The 20,783-nt window shown below is 42.7% G+C and overlaps 1 protein-coding gene across 5 annotated transcripts in view; it reads right to left on the minus strand.

The window, feature by feature from the left end:
• Positions 1–463: 463 nt before the first annotated feature.
• Positions 464–20,783, minus strand: part of fgfr3 (fibroblast growth factor receptor 3) — a 39,076-nt gene continuing 18,756 nt past the window's right edge. Inside the window, exons 4-18 of one of the 5 annotated variants that reach the window (XM_053620948.1) lie at positions 20,479–20,532; positions 18,272–18,441; positions 14,554–14,677; positions 14,037–14,227; positions 10,990–11,134; positions 9,953–10,128; positions 7,918–8,066; positions 7,632–7,753; positions 7,083–7,193; positions 6,724–6,914; positions 5,933–6,055; positions 5,348–5,418; positions 3,866–4,003; positions 2,248–2,353; positions 464–2,102 (exon numbers count right to left, since the gene is read on the minus strand). In XM_053620948.1, coding sequence (XP_053476923.1) covers positions 1,938–2,102; positions 2,248–2,353; positions 3,866–4,003; positions 5,348–5,418; positions 5,933–6,055; positions 6,724–6,914; positions 7,083–7,193; positions 7,632–7,753; positions 7,918–8,066; positions 9,953–10,128; positions 10,990–11,134; positions 14,037–14,227; positions 14,554–14,677; positions 18,272–18,441; positions 20,479–20,532 — 2,036 coding nt within the window. In that variant the 3' untranslated portion in view covers positions 464–1,937. Of the gene's footprint in view, positions 2,103–2,247; positions 2,354–3,865; positions 4,004–5,347; positions 5,419–5,932; positions 6,056–6,723; positions 6,915–7,082; positions 7,194–7,631; positions 7,754–7,917; positions 8,067–9,952; positions 10,129–10,989; positions 11,135–11,849; positions 11,995–14,036; positions 14,228–14,553; positions 14,678–15,056; positions 15,629–18,271; positions 18,442–20,466; positions 20,533–20,783 lie in introns of those variants that run through there. The other 4 variants (XM_053620947.1, XM_053620945.1, XM_053620946.1 and 1 more) reach the window with 4 other exon arrangements.

The raw sequence follows: 20,783 nt of genomic DNA on the forward strand, positions 1-20,783 counted from the left end.
TGAGACACAACCAAACCTTCCCACAATGCATTGTTTGACTCACAAAGCAAGAGACAAATCACATATCAGCAACACACTCTCAGTTCGAAGAGGAAGAAAGAATCTGGACTCGTTAATGGACCTAGAACAGAAACGTTTGGCAGATGGAAGATTTTGGCACTTTGTACAAATATAGTGATGGAAGATACCTCGCAGTATTTCACACTTTTCTTTTAGCGCAAATGAAAAATAGCGATCATAAAACACACTTTTAGAAAATGGTTTGACCATATCTTAATTGATGCCATTTGGGTTTTAACCACAAAGCATTCCTTCATATCAAAGAGGCCATACAGGGCCACAGTGTTCATTCTCTGAGAAGGCTGTCCCTTCTGTAAAGCTTTTTTCGTTTTCTGTAATACTTTTGTTGGACAAACTTAAAATCCCTGCATTATTTCCGTTTTTTTTCTTTTGGGGGGGGGGGGGGGGGGGGGGCAAACAAGGCGAAGGGAAAGATAATAGGGAAATTGTGTACAAATTGTGAATCCTTTAGCTCTCAGAAGTCTGACAATTTCTTCTCCAGAGAACAATCATGTGTGGTCCCTGTATTCCAGATATTAACACTGACATCACAGTCGACACAATGTAAAACATGTGGCACTCGCATTTCATCTCAGAACTCAATGTCTGGTTCATGGCATTATGCTGATACTTATATTGCCAATAGTGTTTATACATTCTTGCCACTGTAAACAAAGAGATGGAACACAAAAGAAAATAAAGAGAGAGAAAAAAACCACAAAAAACAAATCCACTGGCTGAGAAAATGCTGCACCTCTGTGGTAAATAACTTACAAAATGAAACTCAACAACAACAACAACAACAAAAAAAAACAACCCTTTGTTTACAGTACCAAAACCCTAGACTATAATTTTAGACCTTAAAATCATTATGTTAAGTCTATAAATATCTTTACAAATATACATGTTAATTCAAATAAAACTTTTCGCTTTTTAAGATTAAATGTTTACATGACCTCAACAATGTATGCTCATTTGCAAGGCATTGTTTTTTTTTAAAACTATTATTATTATTATTTTTTTTTAAATCAAATCTTTTCTCTTACATACACTGCTGTGGACTGCAATATGATACATATTTATATCTGTATATTTACAATAGAAAATTTTGATACATACAAAACACACAATTACATTTCCTCAAATTAAATCTCACATCTTCTCCTTTAAAAGATCGGCATGTCAGAAGTTCTCGTGAAAAAAGAAAAAAGAAAAAAGAAAAAGAAGTAACAGTTGAAAAAAACCCAAAACAAACGAAACTGGCCATGTGTTTGAAAGCAATGGTTTAAGTTTGATTCTCACACAAATCAAATATTTTCCCATCAGCTCCAAGTTGTCCTACATGGAATGACACTCGGGGTGTCACTCTAATATGTAGCTACTGTATAATAAGTCCCCACTGTTCCACTGGTTCTGTGTTTGTTCAATAGGCACGGAATGGTTTCACCCTTAAAACTGCCAAGCGTTAAAGAAAAAATAAACTGGCAGAGTAGAAAAATAGGAATTCTCTTTAAAAAAAAAAAAAACATGATTTTCAAAAAGCAGAATGTCAGCTTATAAATGGAAGAAGGGCATGAGGAAGAGGAAATGTGGTGATGGTAGCCTTGATGTAGTCTACACTAAGCTTTCTTTCCCCACTCGAACTTCGCAGTGAGCCAAGTGAATTAGTTTGGTCTGGCAACACTGAGCCTCCTCCTTATCTGGTTGTTTATCAGGGGATTGAAGGGTGACCTGTCTTCGACCCCTCAGCCCTCTCCACCTTCCTCTTAAGGGTGTTAATGCCGTTATTACGACGGATTTTAGCATGTGTTGATGTCCGCTGTCGTGTATAAGCTGGTTACACCCGTATAATGCTGCTGCTGTAGTGTTTCAAGCCTCTATGTCCGTATGACGCCGTTGCTGTGGTGGTGTTTCGGGAGGCACGGCTCGTCAGGCAGGGGATCGTGAGCAAACACGGAGTCATCTCCGGAGGAGCAGGTGCTGTTAGAGTCTGGACAGGTGGGAGAGTACTGTTCAAACGGTACAGAGAGATCCAAATACTCCTGCAGAGATCATACACACACACACAAGCACACGCAAATGCTGCGGTTTCTCTTAATACATAACAGCTGAGTATATCTCTGAGGCAATGAGTAGTAACATAATAGCAGGAGAGTGCAGGGAGAGAGAATATGTGGACGCTCTTACATCAGTTGATGTCATGGAGAGAACTCTGTCGTGATCCTCCACCAGCTGTCTGAATGTGGGTCTCTGAGACGGAACAGCATGCCAGCACTCACGCATGATCATATACCTAACAGTAGGGCACAGATACCATTAATTCTACCACATTTTCAGATTATATTATATTCAGATCATATTTCCTCTGAGGGGGCGGGGGGGTTGTTAGGGGCAGGGGTGTCAATGTGATTGAAATGTCAATGTCAAAATAAATTTAAACAATCAACATGTAACATTGAGTTTGATCTCAGTGTCAGAATTATTTTGTCACGGAAATGATTGTTTAGCTTAGATAAGTGGTTCTCCACTTTTCTGAAACATAAGCGGGGAGGCTTCGTATACAAAACATTGGGAACCACTGGCTTAGATAACACTTTGATAATTAGCTAAATACTAGCATTTGCTAAAGAATGGTTCTAAAGAAAAACACTTATTTTTACAGAAAGAAGCCATTTGAGTGAGACAGTAAATTTCCTGTATGCCGTTCCATTTATTACATTTCTCAAATCTCATTGGTCAAAAGGTGTCGATTCATTTTCTAGAGCAGCTCAGCTCTGAAGGTAAATCGCAGGTTTCAATTTTTGCGCACGTGATAAAATCTTATTGTTTCTATGGTAACAGCTAATTCACAGGGTCTTGACTACGAAATGTTCATTAACAAAAAATGAAAAAACATACAGCTGTTGCTATGGTGAAGCTTTTTTGAAAGGTGACATTAGTTTCTTTTTGAGAGGAATCTCTAATGTCAGTGCTTTGTTACAATCAGAGGTAAAGCTCCCTGCTGGAAAAAAAAAACCCCCAGATAGAAACCATCACAGGAATTTTAATGGTTTCCACTACGAATACCATTACAAACCATCAGCTAACCATTAAAACCATTACCATTATTGGTCCTTAATGGTATCCACTAGACATGCCACCAACAGAAGGCAACAAATTACCAGAAGAGACCCAAAGGGACCATTACAATCAATACAATTCCCATCATTACCATTAAAACCATTACAAATTCTGTGAGGGTTTTTATTGTTTGTTTTTTTTCCCCCCAGCAGGGCAGTTTTAAAGCTTTCCAAGTTTTCCACCATGGGAGAGTCTTCAGGACAGATGTCTTTCTGCTTTGTGGTTTCTTGGCAACAAGACAAACACGTTTTTTTTTTTGTCTTATTAACTTCCAGACAGAGAAAATAGAGAGGCTGGAGATGGAATGACTATTTATTGCTGCTATAACCTGTCTTGCAAACAACATTAAATGCAACTATAATTAGATCTGTGCATCAATCTGTGAGTCATGAAAAATTGCAATTGTTGGCAAAGTAAGGAAAAAAACACTTTCCCTGATGAGGACCGTTTTCGTATAACAGCATGTCCCATGCTGCATTCCTTACTTAAAATCTCAATGAGTATCTCAGGACATGAACACACTGCAGTTATATAGAATGATCTACATGAACACTAAACTGATGAACAGTATTCACTGATGGATGAGACACAATATTAAATGTCTGCTGCAGAAGAAAAGCCTGCAGGACTAAATGTATTGGAGCTGATTTTTGAGCTGAGGTGAGCTGAGGTGTTCATGACATACAGTTCATGAGTGCAGTTGGCAGGTTTGTCCATTCGATGGCCCTCCTTGAGCAGCTTGAAGAGCTCCTCGACAGGGATGCCAGGGTACGGCGATCCTCCCAGAGTGAAGATCTCCCATAGCAACACTCCGTATGACCAGCTGCAAGAGCACAGAAGCTAAAGGTGAATATAGACTGAGAAAGAGGCAATCAAAAAAGAGAACAGCTGTGGGTGGACAAGTGGACAGAGCCACAAGGGCATTCGGGGCAGACGATGATGGCTCGCTGTACCATATGAATATCTGGATGACTGCTGAGGCCATTTTTCTGACTCTGGTTGTAGATTGTTGCATAAAATTGCTGAATTTATCATCTTGCATGAAAGAAGAAGAAGAAACACCACAGAAAACTCTCTCTCCCTTCTCTTTCTCTCTCAGTGTCTCGCTCTCTCTCTGTCTCTCTCTTTCTCAGTGTGTGTCTCTCTCTCTCTGTCTCTCTCTTTCTCAGTGTGTCTCTCTCTCTCTCTCTCTCTCTCTCTGTCTCTCTCTCTCAGTGTCTTGCTCTCTCTGGGGTGTTCGGTTGTTGGCGGATGTGAGAGGCCAGTTCTCAGTGAGGCTTATAATGTGTGTCTGTGATAAGAGAGGCAAGTCCATTAAAGCAGTGTTTGTGTGTGTGTGTGTGTGTGTGTGTGTATTATCACAAGCTGTTCTGTTAACTCAGGGCTCTTTTGTTTGGCCCTATTTCTTCCACACCCCCACTGTGCAGTGCTAATCAAATTAGCCACGCTGAAAGACAAGGGGCGTTAAGAGCCAGTTTACATTAGCTAGCTAAACTCTCTCTCTCGTTCTCTTTCCCTCACACACACACACACACACAACATAAGAATTTCTATGAATGCTGAATAATTGGCCCATCATCTCATCAGTATCCATTCATTAGCTTTATGTCAGACGCAGATCTTATTCACACAGATCAGCAGGCAACAATTCTAAGAGTGGCGCGTGTACACACACACACACACACACACACACACAAACACACAGACACAGTAGAAGCAAAAATAAAGCACTTCTTTTCCCAGTATTGTAGCGCCTAGAGCTAATAATATGATTTCACTGCTGCAGTCTGAGTTTAGGTAAGAATGATTACATTCCATTGGGAAATATTGCACTGTGTGTACGTGTGTGTGTGTGTGTGTGTGTGTGTGTGTGTACTACACTGTACTACAGTGTTACACTGACATACCAATCAAGCCTGACTGTGAGAACAGACAGTGAACAGGAACTTGCTCTCATCTTACACACACACACACACACACACATACACCATTAAGTTGGAATGGATGCATCAAAGAATGACAGTAAAACACACACAACCACACGCTCAGCTGCGTTTGATGCTAACAGATACAGGCACTGTGCTCAAACACTGGCATACTGTGCTGTTGTGAAGAAAAGATGGAGTGAAGGGGAAAATAACAGGTATGCGTGGCATTGTCAACTCACACGTCGCTCTGGTGTGTGTAGACCCGGTCGAACAGAGCCTCCGGTGCCATCCATTTAACGGGCAAACGACCCTGAAAGCATACACAGTGGATCAGAACAAGAGATGAGCTGAGCCGGCAGGGCTCACAGACGCCCAGCTAACATCAACACAGCGCTCTTCTAATCCTCTACTGTCCCATCTAATACGCTGCTTCCACCACAGAGCACATTTAAACATTCCCACAAGCTAAAACCCCTCAGAACTGCTGCAGGTCACTTGAATTCAAAGCTGTGTCCTCTACTGAACTTCACTAAAGCGCAATACTGCATGCAAAATCAGTAGTAACATCAACAGTTTGAATAACCTTGCTTATTCGCATGACACAGTTTTCCAGAAGATATAGTTGTAATATTCATAGAAACAGACTATTTCGTGTTTATTTGATGTTTTTTTGATGCAAGAACATCATCAGTATTTGTCTTGTCAGCATAACCAGTCTGGCACTGCCAGCAAAGCCAAGTTACACCAATAGCAACAAACTACATCGACAGTTTCGTCCCCCCTAACCATTTGGTACAAGCATTTGAGAAGCTGGAGTAACTCACATTGGTGGTCTTTTTGTAGTAATCTATGTTGTGCACGTCTCTGGCCAGACCAAAGTCAGCAATTTTCATCACATTATCCTCCGTAACCAGAACGTTCCTGGCCGCTAGGTCTCTATGGATACACTACACACACACACACACACACACACACACACACACACACACACACACACACAGAGGAGAGGTCATCACCACGAATCATATGTCTACAACAAACATCATTCAATTCATGTGAAAGAAATGTATCTAACAGTAAAAGCTCTCTTTTCAGTTGAGTGTATGCCATTCCACCAAATGTCCCCCCACCCACGTTCTTGCCCAGGTGTTATTTTCATGGCCAGAAAGGAACACATCTGCACTGACGTGGCGGGGCGGTTGCAAAAGGGTGTGAAATTTTTAATCCGCCAGCACAGTGGTCCTTTCAAGCCCACATGGGTTCAAAATTGCACAATGTCACTGGCTTGTTCTATTTCTTATACCACAGTGGTGTTAAATTCTCGAATATGATTGGTCAGAAGGTGATTCATTTTCGGTCACAGCACAGCTCTGGCAGTAGTGCCAACTCTAATGGAAATCACAGGTTTACAGTAAATGAATGCATTTGTTCTAATATGTTACCATGTCTATAATAACAGATCATTCACAGGGACTTGTATGGTGTGCCGCATAGACTAGATGAATAATAAATCGATTTTAAGAAGTAAACAGGAAAGAGGAAATAGCTAATATAGAATGTGATATCCTATAGTGTTCACACAACACCAGGTCAGTAGTGTGAGATTTGATGGTACCTTCTGGGAGGCCAAGTACTCCATGCCTCTGGCTACTTGGTAGGCACAGGACACCAGGTCCTTAAAAGTGAGCGTCTCGTCTGGAATCTTACAGGTGTCAAACGAGTAGTCCATACCGGGAGGCCTCCGGGCACGCAGATACTCCCTCAGGTTCCCTTTGGAGGCATATTCCACCAACACATAGAGAGGACCTACACATATACATTGACACTTTTCAGCCATTAACGATTTAAACGTGTGAGTGCTCCATTTGATTTATATAGCATTATTAACTATGGACATTGTCTCAAATCCAGGTGTAGAGTTAGAGAAACACATGTATTTAAAGGTGTGTGCATGTTGTCTGTGTGAGCACTAACCATCTTGTGTGCATGCCCCAAGCAGGTTAATGATGTTCTTGTGTTTGCCGATCATTTTCATCATCTCCATTTCAGACACCAGGTCAGACAGGTCCTTGTCAGTGCCATCGTCTGACAAAACAGCATAAACCATTTCTTTAGAAATGTATAAACACATCTGATCTGCAGTCTGTTAGCATAATCTATCCATCCATGATCTATCCATCCATGCTTATCCTACACAGTGTCATGGGGGAGCCTGGAGCTGATCCCAGTGGACTCGGGGTACACCCTGGACGGGGTGCCAACCTATCGCAGGGCACAAGTGTGCAAACAGTCACACACATCAGACAATTTGTAAATGCCAATTAGCCTACGATGCATGTATTTGTACTGGGAGAGGAAACTGGAGTACCTGGAGGAAACCCCTGAATCACACAGGGCGGAGGTGGGAATCAAACCCCCAACCCCAGAGATGTGAGGCAAACGTGTTAATCACTAAGCCACCATGCCCCCCATAATCTATCCATATAATTTATCCATATGGCGGTGTCTCCATTTTACACATACCTTTGAGCATCTTGACTGCCACTGTGATTGGCTTGTTGGGTTTCTCTTTATCAACACCGATGGCTTCAGCCATCACAACTTGCCCAAAGCAGCCTTCACCAAGAGCTTTCCCTAGTGTTAGCCTATAGTAACACACACAGACAAAACAGAATAGTCAGCTTGTTCATTCTAAAAAAATTATTAACACACAGGAAGCTTCTGAAAAAAAATGTCCTCATTTAGTAAGACTGAAATGTGGTGCTCTTTGCCTATATTGACAGGCAGTGTCTCAAGGCAGGTAACTCACCTCGAGCGAGGAAACTCCCACTTGGGGTCTGATGGCAGTTCTAGCTCTGAGACATTGGGCAGCATTGGTCCATCGCTGGACGACAAGCGGGCGATCCTGACCAGGGGGGTGTTTGAATTCATGGAGGAATTGGAGTCCAAGGACACCTGCTTAAGTGAAGAAGCAGAACAGAATGTTATCGTCTCTGTCGGAGTTGGAGACTAACGAACGGTACAAAACAAAATACAGAAGGAGAGAGCACTTCGAAATAAGGTGTGGTAACAGAAACAAGGTAGAGATAAAGATGAAAAGTGTAGCCTGTGGTGTGTTTGAACAAAAAGGAAACTTGTCTCTCTCTGAGCTGGGACAGACAGAAACATGGTGACTGTCCGTGCTTTTCAGCCAATGCTGCACAGAGAAAAAGGAGAGACTGCAGCTGCCAGCTGAGCAGTCATGGACACAGAGAGACATAAGGAGCATAATTTCAGGGCTACACATACACACACAATCTCACATACACGTCTATGTCACCTCATCTCCTAAGGGAATGCCTAAGAAAACGTCAGCTCATCTACTCATTTTTGTCTCCTGTTCTCTCTCCTTGTCCTCCTCACTTTTTTTTTCGTGCTCTCCGTCACACACACACTGACTGCTATATATCTCTATCTCTCCCCCCTCAAGTTGATGGATGGCCTAGCACTAAATGAGGAGTCTATTTCAGTGATATTTCCTCCTTTTGCTTTACTTTTAGGTTGTTTTTCCACAGCTACCAAACCCTCCCTCTCACCTCTTCTCTCTCTCTTTTTCTCTCTCAACCCTCGCTTCAGGTTCACGTGTGAGATCAATGTTAGTGGTGTGAACATGAAAAGCTCAGGCAATGATGATTCAATCTAAGTGCTGTCAGAATTGCTTTTGGAGTAGACTCCACAGAGGAATATCTGACAAACAGTATGAGCATGGAGCTGATAAGCTCATTGCAATCGCACACACACACACACACACACCACCTGTGTATGAAATGATCAAATGGAGAGCATCTCTAGGCACCTCACGATTCAAACTGATTTTTATTCAGTGTGCCACTATGCAATCCCAAAACCATTCTTTTATGCATCATGATTTTTCATTCCATCAGCCTCCATTATGAGTGTTTCTCCAGTATGACCGTTTGCTGCTTTTAAAACGTAATATTAACATTTTCATTCATCATAAAAAAAACAAAAAACACTTACAGTGTTTACTTAGTTACACTTACAGTGTTTTGTCATTGGGAGTGTTGGTATTTTTCAATAAAACATATTTAACAGACTGATTATCATGTTCTGTGCATCAATGTGCTTTTGAAGAAAGAACTGCAACGCATCTAAATATTTTTCCCTACAGTACACGACGAATAAGACAGTGACTAGGGAAATGAATTTCAAAGAGGTTCTCGGGGATCCCCAGACAGTCTATGTTTTTGCTTTCAGACACCTGTACCAAGCCATGGAGAACACAGAATACTATATTCAGGTGCGACAAAACCACTGTAGAGACAGATTAGACCCTGGTTCCAATAGAAATGGGCAATGGTACCTGTCTGTACAATTACTCTGTTCTACCCATCAGTAGAGGGAGAGCGTGTGAGGAATGACTGGGAGAAAGTAGGAGAGAGTCTGTGTGTGTTTTCATTTGCAGCTGCTGCTGTTTAAAATCTTTAAAACAACTGAGAGAGACTGGGTTGCACTGAAGGTGAAATATGATCCGCACACTGGCAGTCATGGGAGAATATGAATAATCTTCAGCTACACTACAACTATGACAAACTCCCACTCTCTCACTCTCCCACGGACAAGCAAACACAAACACACACACACACGTGCACATCCACATGCTTCATACTTAAAACTCATAGAATGCATACATTTCAGAAAGCATCTATAGTGAAATATTTATGATAATGCAGTTACAGGGAAAGTGGACATCAGTCGATGAAACGAAAACATGAACGAAATGAAGGAAAGAGAGCATTAAAGGGGGGGAAAACTGATCAAATCTTGTATCTACTTTCTGTTACCTGTCTCTTGAGGGGGAATTTGGAGAGCTTCTGTACAGGAGGTGTGGGAAGCGTCTTTTGCGTGTTCATACGCATACGGCAGAGGATGATGATGATCACCGTGAGGATAAAAAGCACGCAGCCCGTTCCGTAGATCAGGAAGTCGGCGTAGTCGTCCTCTTTCTCCATTTCTACAGCTGACACAAGGTAAAAAATAAATAAATAATGGGTTGTTTGACAGGGTGTAATGAGAGCTGGAACAAATGTTCTACTGTGATCTGTGAGAGATCTTCCCCTCAATAATCAATAATCTGTACTTTGGAAAACTGAGCCATCTAACCCACAGACAACTTACAGTCTCACAAACTAATGCAAATTAATTATTGAGCTGTCATGCACCCCTACAGGTACACACATCCCATAATACTCATCTCCCTGGGGACTGCGTTAATCATGTGGCATCCCAAAGGTCCCAAATGCAGACTATAAAAAAACTGAGCTAGACTTTTTTAATTAAAGAAGGTAGGTGTGTGTTTGTGTATGTGTGTGAGAGAGAGAGAGAGAGAGAGAGAGAGAGAGAGAGAGAGCTAATGCTGGGGTGGAGACTATATGTGGATGCTGTCATTTACTGCAACACCCCACAGAGGCAATAAGAGTGGAATAATGAAACAGTAACTGAACGCCATGGGCTCATCCTGAGCTGAGAGCTCCACATCCACTAATAGGAAGCTTTAAACAGAATCAATGAGAAAAATTCAGCACTAAGCAAACCATTGTGACTTTATTGCAAAATAAATGTATTTACTGACAATTTAGCATAATAGTAACATTTAAGAAATCAGACAAAAACAAAAATAGTAATTATGTCTAGAATAATATCTATCCACACATATCACATGTATTTATCACTTTATAAATAAAAGAGTGATGCTGAAACGGTGTCATAATTCATTAAAAAAAGCAGCAGCGGAATTGAACACCGAAAAGAAAGTCTCCGAGAGTACAGCAGAGAGGCCCGCAAAGGCAGTGAGGGATCAGAAGAAGAACAGAAAGTGTACCTGGTAGAACGATAAGCCAAGCTGAGTGATAGGTATAACCTATAGAGTTCCCCGCAAGACATGTGTACTCGCCCGCATCCTCAAAGGACACGTTGGTCAGGATCAGAACCTCCAGCTCCTTATCCGTAGTGTTAATGCCAGCAGTCTGAAGGAGGGAGATGAAGGGAGAGGGAGAGAAAGACAGAGAGACTCATAAACCACAAACCCCGAGAGACAGAGAGAGAGAAAAAGAGGAGGAAGCGTAGCCCGTCACCTAGCAAAAAGCACTTTACCCATCACCAGCTACCACATCACCAGCAAAGCTTCACTGTTGTCAGAGAGACGACCTGGAAGAATAGAAACGAGGCTCCGCCTCCTAGTGCCACCATTCCACTTGAAAACCGTGTGTTTCTTTGCTGGATCTGTTTCTTATTTAGGTTAAGCTGAAATTGCTCCACGGTGAGGTGGCCATTAACGTCTTTAAAGCTTCTTTGAGCTTTCCATGGTTAATACTGACATCCATTCATCACAGAGAGTTGCCAAGTATGTACATATGTGTGTGTGTGTGTGTGTGGATGGAAGGGCTCACAAAAAGAGCAGAGGTACAATTGTGGGTAGCAGTGTATGGGAATTCAAGATGAATGTGTATGGTTCAAATTAGCATAGCCCTTCTTGGGTTTTTGCATCAACTGTATCAAAAAGACAATGAAGGAAATGAAGATTACATTCTCACACACACACACACACACACACGCAGCTGAGTAAGAAGTGTAAGGAAGTCAGCTTCAGTCTCCGCCACCCGGAAGCAGAACGTGATTAAGCGCAGCTGATTGGGCGGTTCAGAGGTCAGTTACTGCGAAGTGTTTGGGGAGAGGGTTTACCTGGTTGGCGTACTGTAAGCCAGAAAGGGATCTCAGACTTGCCTAAAAAATTGGAGCCTGTACACCAGTACTGGCCTGCATCCTCCTCTGTCACATTCAACAGAGTGAGCCTATTAACATATTCCTTATCCTTACTAGTCAGATTCTGCAGAAACACACACACACACAAACAGCACACTCATTAACATCTGGCGAAACATATATAAAGAACTGCAATGTTCTTCTCTCCCGCTCATACGCACACATTTTAATTTACCATTCAGTGTCGCAGATAGCAGCTGATACAGAAATCAAGCTGACGTTAAATAGAAATACATGGAAAATCTGCGCACAGATAACAGCACCGTGAAACACTACCTCTGTGATTCATACACATCTCTAAGTGCTAATCAGCTTAAACACTTTCCCTCTCATTCTTCCAAACATAGCTCTCACTCGTTTATTTCACTTCAATTACACACATGCTTTGTTCTCCTTCTCTTGTTTTTTTCCCCTCGTTCCCCAGACTATGTGCCACACATGATCAGTTGCTCTGTGCTGTGGGCCGGGAGGGAGGAGGGAGAGGAGGTTTCGGGGCACGCAGATGAGGCTGTGGGGAAGGGAAAAACGGGTGCGCAGCTCGCTGTAAAATACTGTTTCAATTATGTGGGAGTCGAAAATAGAGTGGCGGTCTGGCTAGCCGTTGCTCTCCCCTCCTCTGCCTGCTGACTCTGCCCTTCCCTTGCTTCCTGCGCTCATTTTTTCCATGGCTTTTTTGGGTACCTCATCTCTCGCTCCCTCTCTTCTCCTCCTCCTCCTCTTTTGCAGAGGTAGCAGGGCAATGGGGAGAGTGGCTGTCTACCCACGCGACGCCAGCACGGCGGTTTGCTTAGCCCAAAACAGATGTGCACCACCTCGTTTCCCTACTCATTCTCAAATAGGAGAGAGACATGGAGAGAGAGAGAGAGAGAGAGAGAGAGAGAGAGAGAGAGAGAGAGAGAGAGAGAGAAGCCTATTCCTCTTGTCCCTTCTGAGGCAGGCGGCACAGGCATTACTGAATGCAACATTGCTAACATGGGTGGCATGTGAGACTCTTTACCACATCATTATTGTCTTAGATGGACTGGCCAAGAGCCTTTTCGGTTCTCCTCATACCTACAGCTGGACAGCAGTTTACCTGCGATTCTCAGCAATTACATCATTTGGTTTTACAATGCATGCAAAAACACCACAGTCAAACGCACAAGGAGAAAAACAACACTTCGATGGTGGCCATGCTAACAAGATTAACCGTTTTATTAACCATTTTTCCTCCCTTGTGAACTAAAACCTGCGGTTTACAACAGGAGTCATGTTGCATTGTGGCAAATCCAGATGTTGATCAGATGTCCTTAAGTGTGGCAGATGTTCTTAGCGTTCTGAGAACAGCCTGTGACAGTAAGTAGTGTGTGAGTTAGGAGGGTGTTATAGTGAGAGGTGTGTAGTACACAGCAGCGTGTGATAGTAGTGTATGGCAGTCAGTAGGCTGTGAGTCAGCGGTGTGTAATAGTCAGCAGTGAGTCAGGAGTGTGATGGTCAGTATTGTGTGAATGTCAGTATTGTGTGCCAATCAGTAGTGTGTGATGCCCAGTAGTATGTGATATTGTGTGATGGTCAGTACTGTGCATCAATCAGTGGTGTGTGATGGTCAGTATTGTGTGATAACAGTGTGTGATGGTCAGTATTGTGTGATGGTCAGTACTGTGAGTCAATCAGTAGTATGTGATGGTCAGTATTGTGTGAATGTCAGTACTGTGTGTCAATCAGTAGTATAGGATGGTCAATACTGTGTGATGGTCAGTACTGTGAGCCAATCAGTAGTGTGTGATGCCCAGTAGTATGTGATATTGTGTGATGGTCAGTACTGTGCATCAATCAGTATTGTGTGATGGTCAGTATTGTGTGAATGTCAGTACTGTGTGTCAATCAGTAGTATAGGATGGTCAGTACTGTGTGATGGTCAGTACTGTGAGTCAATCAGTAGTGTGTGATGCCCAGTAGTATGTGATATTCTGTGATGGTCAGTACTGTGTGTCAATCAGTAGTATGTGATGGTCAGTATCGTGTGAAAGTCAATATTGTGTGATAATCAGTAGTGTAAGTGTCAGTGGTGTGAGTGTCAGTAGTGTGAGTGTGTGTGTGTGATCAGCAGGGAGGGCAGGATTGTACCTTTAGGACAGTAACGTAGGGTGTTCCGTTGGGGCCAAATCGGCTGCCGTTCACCTCAGTGTGTTTGAGCCATTGGATATGAGGCTGTGCATCACTGTACACCTTACAGTGGAACTCTACATCACTGCCCACCACCACCGTCTGATTGGCTGGCAGACCTGCTTGCAGGATGGGCCGGTGAGGAGAACGCTCTGAATGGGCAAGAGAGGAAAAGTGAGGTAGGAGTGAACATACCATATGTACAGAGGATATTACTGGGAAGTAAGGACCAGTATTCATTAATACACATGATGCTCTTAAAATGATGCCTAAAATAATCAGACTTTTACATAGATTTGCATAGGTTTTATAATATAGTCTACATTATTTTAAAAACGTGTTCATTCATTCATCTTCAGTAATCACTTTATCCTAAAGGGTATTTTTACAATCATTATAGCGCCCGGGTTTGAAATTTGATCGTGAGCTCCCTATAGATTTCCTCCTCTACGGAGAATGGAAGAGTTTGCACACTTACCCAGTACATCAAGCTGGTAAGTGTGTGTGATGGTCCCATACTTGTTCTGCACTACACATGTGTAGTTGCCTCTGTCTGACGGAACAGCACTCTCCATTACCAAACTCCACTGCAGATGCCGCAGCTAGTGACATAGAGGGAGGAGAAAGAAGATGTAAAGCTGTATATAGAATGTACATACAGCCTGCTTCTGACAGAGTGAAGCACACACACACACACACACACACACACACACACACACACACGCACGTACACACACACACACAAACACACAAACACTTGAATGCCATGTCGACAGCACCACTCACATGGAACATTTAACATCACCAGACTTGGTGCCGACGGATTACAAAGTGCATTTCTTAATGTTTACACAAACCCTTAACCCCTACACACACACGCATGTACACACACACACACACACACACACACACACACGCACACACACATACACGCACATACACACACACACGCACACACATACACACTCACTAAGAGCTTACCACCCATTCATAATCTTCTCAGAGACCATACATATGGACATCTCTCCCTCTCTCTCTCCCTCCCTCTCTCTCTCTCTCTGCATGCTGAAGTTCCGAGTGGAAAAAAATGTAACTGTGTAAATATTATGGGCTATGTTTTTGAACAGTTGCATGGTAACTCTGACCGGGCTATACACATATATTCACACATGCCCTACAAAGTTGGCGAGCATTTATGGTGCCCCAGCACCCCTCCTCTCTGTCGTTCCACTCCTCCCTCCCTCGCTCTGAGTCAAGGACTCTTAAGGGCCTGCTGATGGACATGCCGCATCAGAGGATGAGTGTGTGAGAGAGCGGGGCTGTGTGTGTGTAGGGGGTCGGAGGAGGAGAAGAAGGAGGACCGAGGGGTGGACTGTTGGTATCATGTGAGTTTACATTTAACTCAGCGCCTGGTTGGGGAAAAAAAAAAGATGAAGGAATTCTCAGCTGTTCGTGTAACGGTAAATCAGAAGAGAAAGTATGACACAGAGAAGGAGAGAGAGAGAGAGAGAGATAGAGAGAGAGAGATCCAGAAGAGAGGGAGATAGCATTATGGTAGGTCTAGAGAGATGAAGTTACACTGCAGGAGATACAGTACCGCCTGGGAAGAGCAGAGACATGGAACAGAACGAGATAGCGTGAGTAAGAGAGCATGAGAGAAAAAGAGGAATGGACGTCAGGTGAAAGGAATAAATGGCAACGCAAAGGGCAGTAGAAAGTTCATCTCTCTGTGTGTGTGTGTGTGTGTGTGTGTGTGTGTGTGTGTGTACGAGTACGATTTATGGCAATGTCAGGATGGTGCCGGCTCATTCAGACAGCAGTGCAACATAATTTGACCCACAGAGACAGGAAGCAAAACTTCTGACCCCTTGGCTGGCCATTAAAATGACAAAACTCTGTTTCTTTCTCTCTGCTTTTCAAACCAGTGCAAAAAGCGAGGCTCTAATTGGACACGCCAAAGTCCCGGAATCAAGCACATCCGTTTACCATTTACAGACTGCCTATAATCACACACAATGACATGAACTCTTGATCAGTGTTCTAAAGGCGAAACTAAAGGCCACGTGCATGTATACACCCAGCAACCAACAGTCCTTCATTTCACTCATATAGAGTGGTTTAAAGGGATCATTCACCCAAAAGTGAAAATGCTGTCATCAGTTACTCATCCTCATGTCGTTCCAAACCCATAAGTCTTTCGTTTGTCTTCAGAACGCAAATGAAGACATTTTTAACGAAACCTGGGAGATTTCGGTCCCTTCATTGATACTCCATATAACCAAAAGTTGGGTTTGTAACAACATTAGGGTGAGTAATTGATGACAGAGTTTTTGTTTTTGGGCGAACTACCCCTTTAATAAACTCTAAACTGTTCAGCTGGGACGTGTAGCAGCAGAGGACACAGAACCTGTCCTTCCACATTAACACTCTCAGACAAAACGCCCATGCACACTTACTTAAAATGTCTTTACAGCAAATAAATACTTCAAATACTTCAATTGTATGAAGTATTTATGCTAATATATGCATCCTTAATTTGCATAAATGATTCGTAAAGCCAAGTGTGTCAGTCCCCTACTAAAAAATTAAGACATGATGTAGACAACTTAATCTCTGCACACTGACTTGCTGATTGAGCTGTGTGTGTGTGTGTGTGTGTGTGTGTGTGTGTGTGTTGAGGGGGCTGTGACTAACCTGTAGAACTGCATATTAGCATGGGAACAAAGAAACTCTGTTAGCCATATGTGACCATGACAAAAGCCATGCCTCCACGTCAATCAATGACTCTCAATCGCCACGGCAACACCCACACAGACCTGCCCCCTTCTGATAACTCAATAGAAGGATGAACTTTGACCCCTTGGGCTTGCCAGTCAGTACAGAGCTCTGTGCACATGTGTGTTTGTGTGTGGGTATATATATATATATATATATATATATATGTGTGTGTGTGTGTGTGTGTGTGTGTGTGTGTGTGAGTGTGTGTGTAGGAGGAAAACTGTGGGAAAGCCAACTGTTTCGATAGGACGATAGGCACTGGCTAATTCTCTTATCCCTAAAGCTCAATTAGGCATTCTTAGCACATTTGCACACGATTAACTGATCGTGTCTTGCCGGAGTGAAAGAGTGGCAGATATGTTCAAATGATCACATCACGAGATCATTTTAACACGAGATGCTACAAAATGAATAAAAATAAAAATGCAAACAGCTACTGATCTATTACGCTGAGTTACTGAAAGACGTGAAAGTATGCACACTACACATTATAATATCGGAAAAGTGTATCATGGTATAATTTATCCATATCATACCATCATATTGCCCAACAATGATATTGTAGCAATCCAACTGAACACACTCCTTTTCAAATAAAAACTTAATTATATATATATATATATATATATATATATATATATATATATATATATGAAAATGGCAAAAAATTGGAGTCTTTAAGTTTTTGTTTTCAGGACAACAGTGCCAACCAACACGTGCACACACTCACTGAGTGCACATTTATATGCATGACGCTGAGGGTTTTTCTTCATTCCTGTTGCTTTAATAAAAGCTGCAGGAAGGCATTGTGTAGCTGTCAAGCCTAGTCTAGAGGCCTGACCCTGACCCCATGTGGGTGTGTGTGTTGAGGTCTAAGCAATAATAAAGCTGTCAATGCCACCTTCAACTCTGACCCGACAGATGAACTTATCACCAAATAGCTGGGCATCAACAATGCAGTTTCGGTGCAAATCTCTCGGATACGACTTTGTTTAAGATTTCACAATGTCGACCAGTTCAGAATCCGCTCTGTACTTGGTACTTTAACCGTCAGGCTTATAGTATTCATTTCATACAAACTGTGCTGGGGAAAAAATTCAGATAGTAAAATAAAATTCATCTGACAATCTCTTATTTACGATATAAAGGGAGTGCATGTGAGAATGCGAAAGGCAGAAAGAGCAGAACACAACAGCGATGGCATGCCGATGATGCTGTCGTTAGCTAGCGACAGGTGGAGAGAGAGAGAGAGAGAGAGAGAGAGAGAGAGAAGGGGCAGATGGTCATGATCTGTGTAAACTGTTAATGATGATGATAATCAAGTGTAACCCCATACCCATACACACTCACACACACATTCAAACACAAATTCCATTATTAACGGCTTCAGCATTCCCCCACAAGGATCAGGGATGTACCTTAATCCCTCCCATCCTCTGCTCGCCCTTAAACTCTTTGCCATTCTTCAGCCAGTGGATGGTGGGGGTGGGGTTCCCTGCCGCAGCACAGCGGAACTTCACCGTATTGGCAGCAGGGACAGCCAACAGCTTCTTCTCCATCCGGTCCGGGCGGGTCCAGTACGGCGCCTCTGATTGGAAGAAACCACACGTTTTTGTTAAAAAAACAAACAAAAAAAACACACGCTATTTTCAAAACTGACTATCTGAATTGTGCCTTTTAGTAAATAAAATAATTAGTATTCATTTTAGAGTAGGCTACGTGAAACGGGTGTTCCGTCTCCATGAGTGTCCATTTGTCCATGTGTGCGTGTAGTTAAATCACTGTGTGGGTGAATGTTTATGGAAAGTTTTCCTTGCACACCGTGGCAGTGACAGACTGGCTGTCTAATTTCAAGACTGAATAAAGATTTGTTTGGAAAAGAAAACATATACACACACATACACACACACACACACACACACAGCATGTAAATCCATGCACGGAAACTGAAGGAAGTGGAAACTTTCCTCAGAATTATTTATGCCCAGTGATAGTTCTGCCTTCATAACCTGTGATTTTGGGTGAAATTGTTTCCTGTGGTATGAGCCGACAACTGAATGAATTCCTACATCAAAGCATCATCTGTATTTCTACACCTCAAATCTAGTCTTTCACTGTATTCGCTGTACGTTTGCGAAACTGATGTGAACGAACGGAGCTTGTTTACAATATACTCTACACGCTAGATATTCAGCAATAGTTCATATTTCCATGGCGTGAGCATCTTGAAATATTTACACGTGTAAATATGTTATCTTTAAAATGTGTACAATGTGAGATGTAATGCGACAGAAATATAAAATTTGTTTCCTAATAAACGTTTCCTATTTATTCTGTCTCTGTCTGCCTCAAGCCGGTATGGAGCTGGTATCAGAGATCTGAGGGTGAGGGGTGATCGACATGCTGGAATTTCCTTTGGCATGTAATGGGTACAGAGGTCCGGCAGACACGTAGTTGCGTGCACGCAAGTGAACACACACACAAACAAAAACATGCACTGCTGGCACTCATACACACTGAACTTTTTTATGCGAGTCTCAGATGATTTGCTGCTGGTCAGTGGAGCGTGTTAAGCAGGAGCCTAAGAAGTCCCCTCTGTGTGTGCGTGTGTATGTGTGTGCGTGCGTGCGTGTGTGGGGTAGTTCGCCCTCTTTGAACACTCTTGTCGAATCCACTAAGTACAATCAGCGCTTTGAGTGGAACATTACAAGCCTGCCAAAATAAGCTCACAGAGCACAGCGCGGCTGTCCAAAACCCCCCGTGAGCCCTGAGGGTGATGCAGATGAGACGCGGACGTAAAAGTACAGGCTCCAGAGAAGCGAAAGCCCAGCCCTCGGTCTGCCTCTTCATACACGAACGGACTTATCAGCTGAGCAACACACACAGAGCGCAGAGTGGGAGCACTGTCTCTGTAGCTGAGCATGGAGGAGGATGATGTCATCAGTCAGACAACTCACATGTTTGAAATCCAGTCTGAACTTTCACATGACGTCTCAGTCGCTCCCTCTCTCCCATTAGAAGTGAATTAATGCTCATTACGCTCTAAAGTGGTTTTAAGTTTTCAACTAATCCCCTCCTCGCTGCTTCCCCACCCACCACTCGTACACCACACACTCCTCCCTCGCTCAGGATGGTATTTCTTTCTTACACGCAAATACAATCAGCAGCGACGTGAGTAAATCTTTACATTTTCATAGTAACAAAAAATAAATAAATAAACAAAGCTGCGGTTGTACATTTCACTTGAGAGCTGTGCTCGAGTCAATTCCTCTCAATTACACTGTGTTACTGCTTTCTCTGTATTTCCTGTTACCCTTGTGCTCCTTGTCCAAGGAGCCACAGGAGCTGTCAGCAAAACTCCAATTATCTCTCTCTCTCTCTCTATCTCTCTCTCTCTCACACACACACACACACGCACGCATGCACGCACAAGTTCCTTGCGGGTCCCTGTTTTTAGTAACAGGGGAAAGTAGATGATGAAATGAAATGTAAGCTGAAATAGTGAATGACAGGCCCAGCATGAGCGAAGGCAAATACAGGAAAACGAGTCGAAAGGGCTAATTTAAAAATAATAATAATTAAAAAAAAGAATAGATGAATTGAGGGAACACACCATTTCCATTACCTGCATCGTCTGGCTCCTCATCATAATCTTCATCATCACCAGATGAGAGGGAATCTGAATGTGAGCGAGAGAGAGAGAGAGAGAGAGAGAGAGAGAGATAGATTGTATTACCTTATGGCACTATGGTTTCTCACATGACAATAAATGGGTTCATGTTCCAGTGAATGGGAAAAAAACAGCTGATAACAAATCAAAAGCAATTACTATTACTGCATACACAAACGATTACTGCAGCCCCCCCCCACACACACACCATACACATCAGTAATTGACTGGCAGATGTTAGTAAGCACTCAGCAAAAAGT

Source organism: Ictalurus furcatus, chromosome 3 (assembly GCF_023375685.1).
Source record: "Ictalurus furcatus strain D&B chromosome 3, Billie_1.0, whole genome shotgun sequence".
NCBI classification, from domain to species: domain Eukaryota; kingdom Metazoa; phylum Chordata; class Actinopteri; order Siluriformes; family Ictaluridae; genus Ictalurus; species Ictalurus furcatus.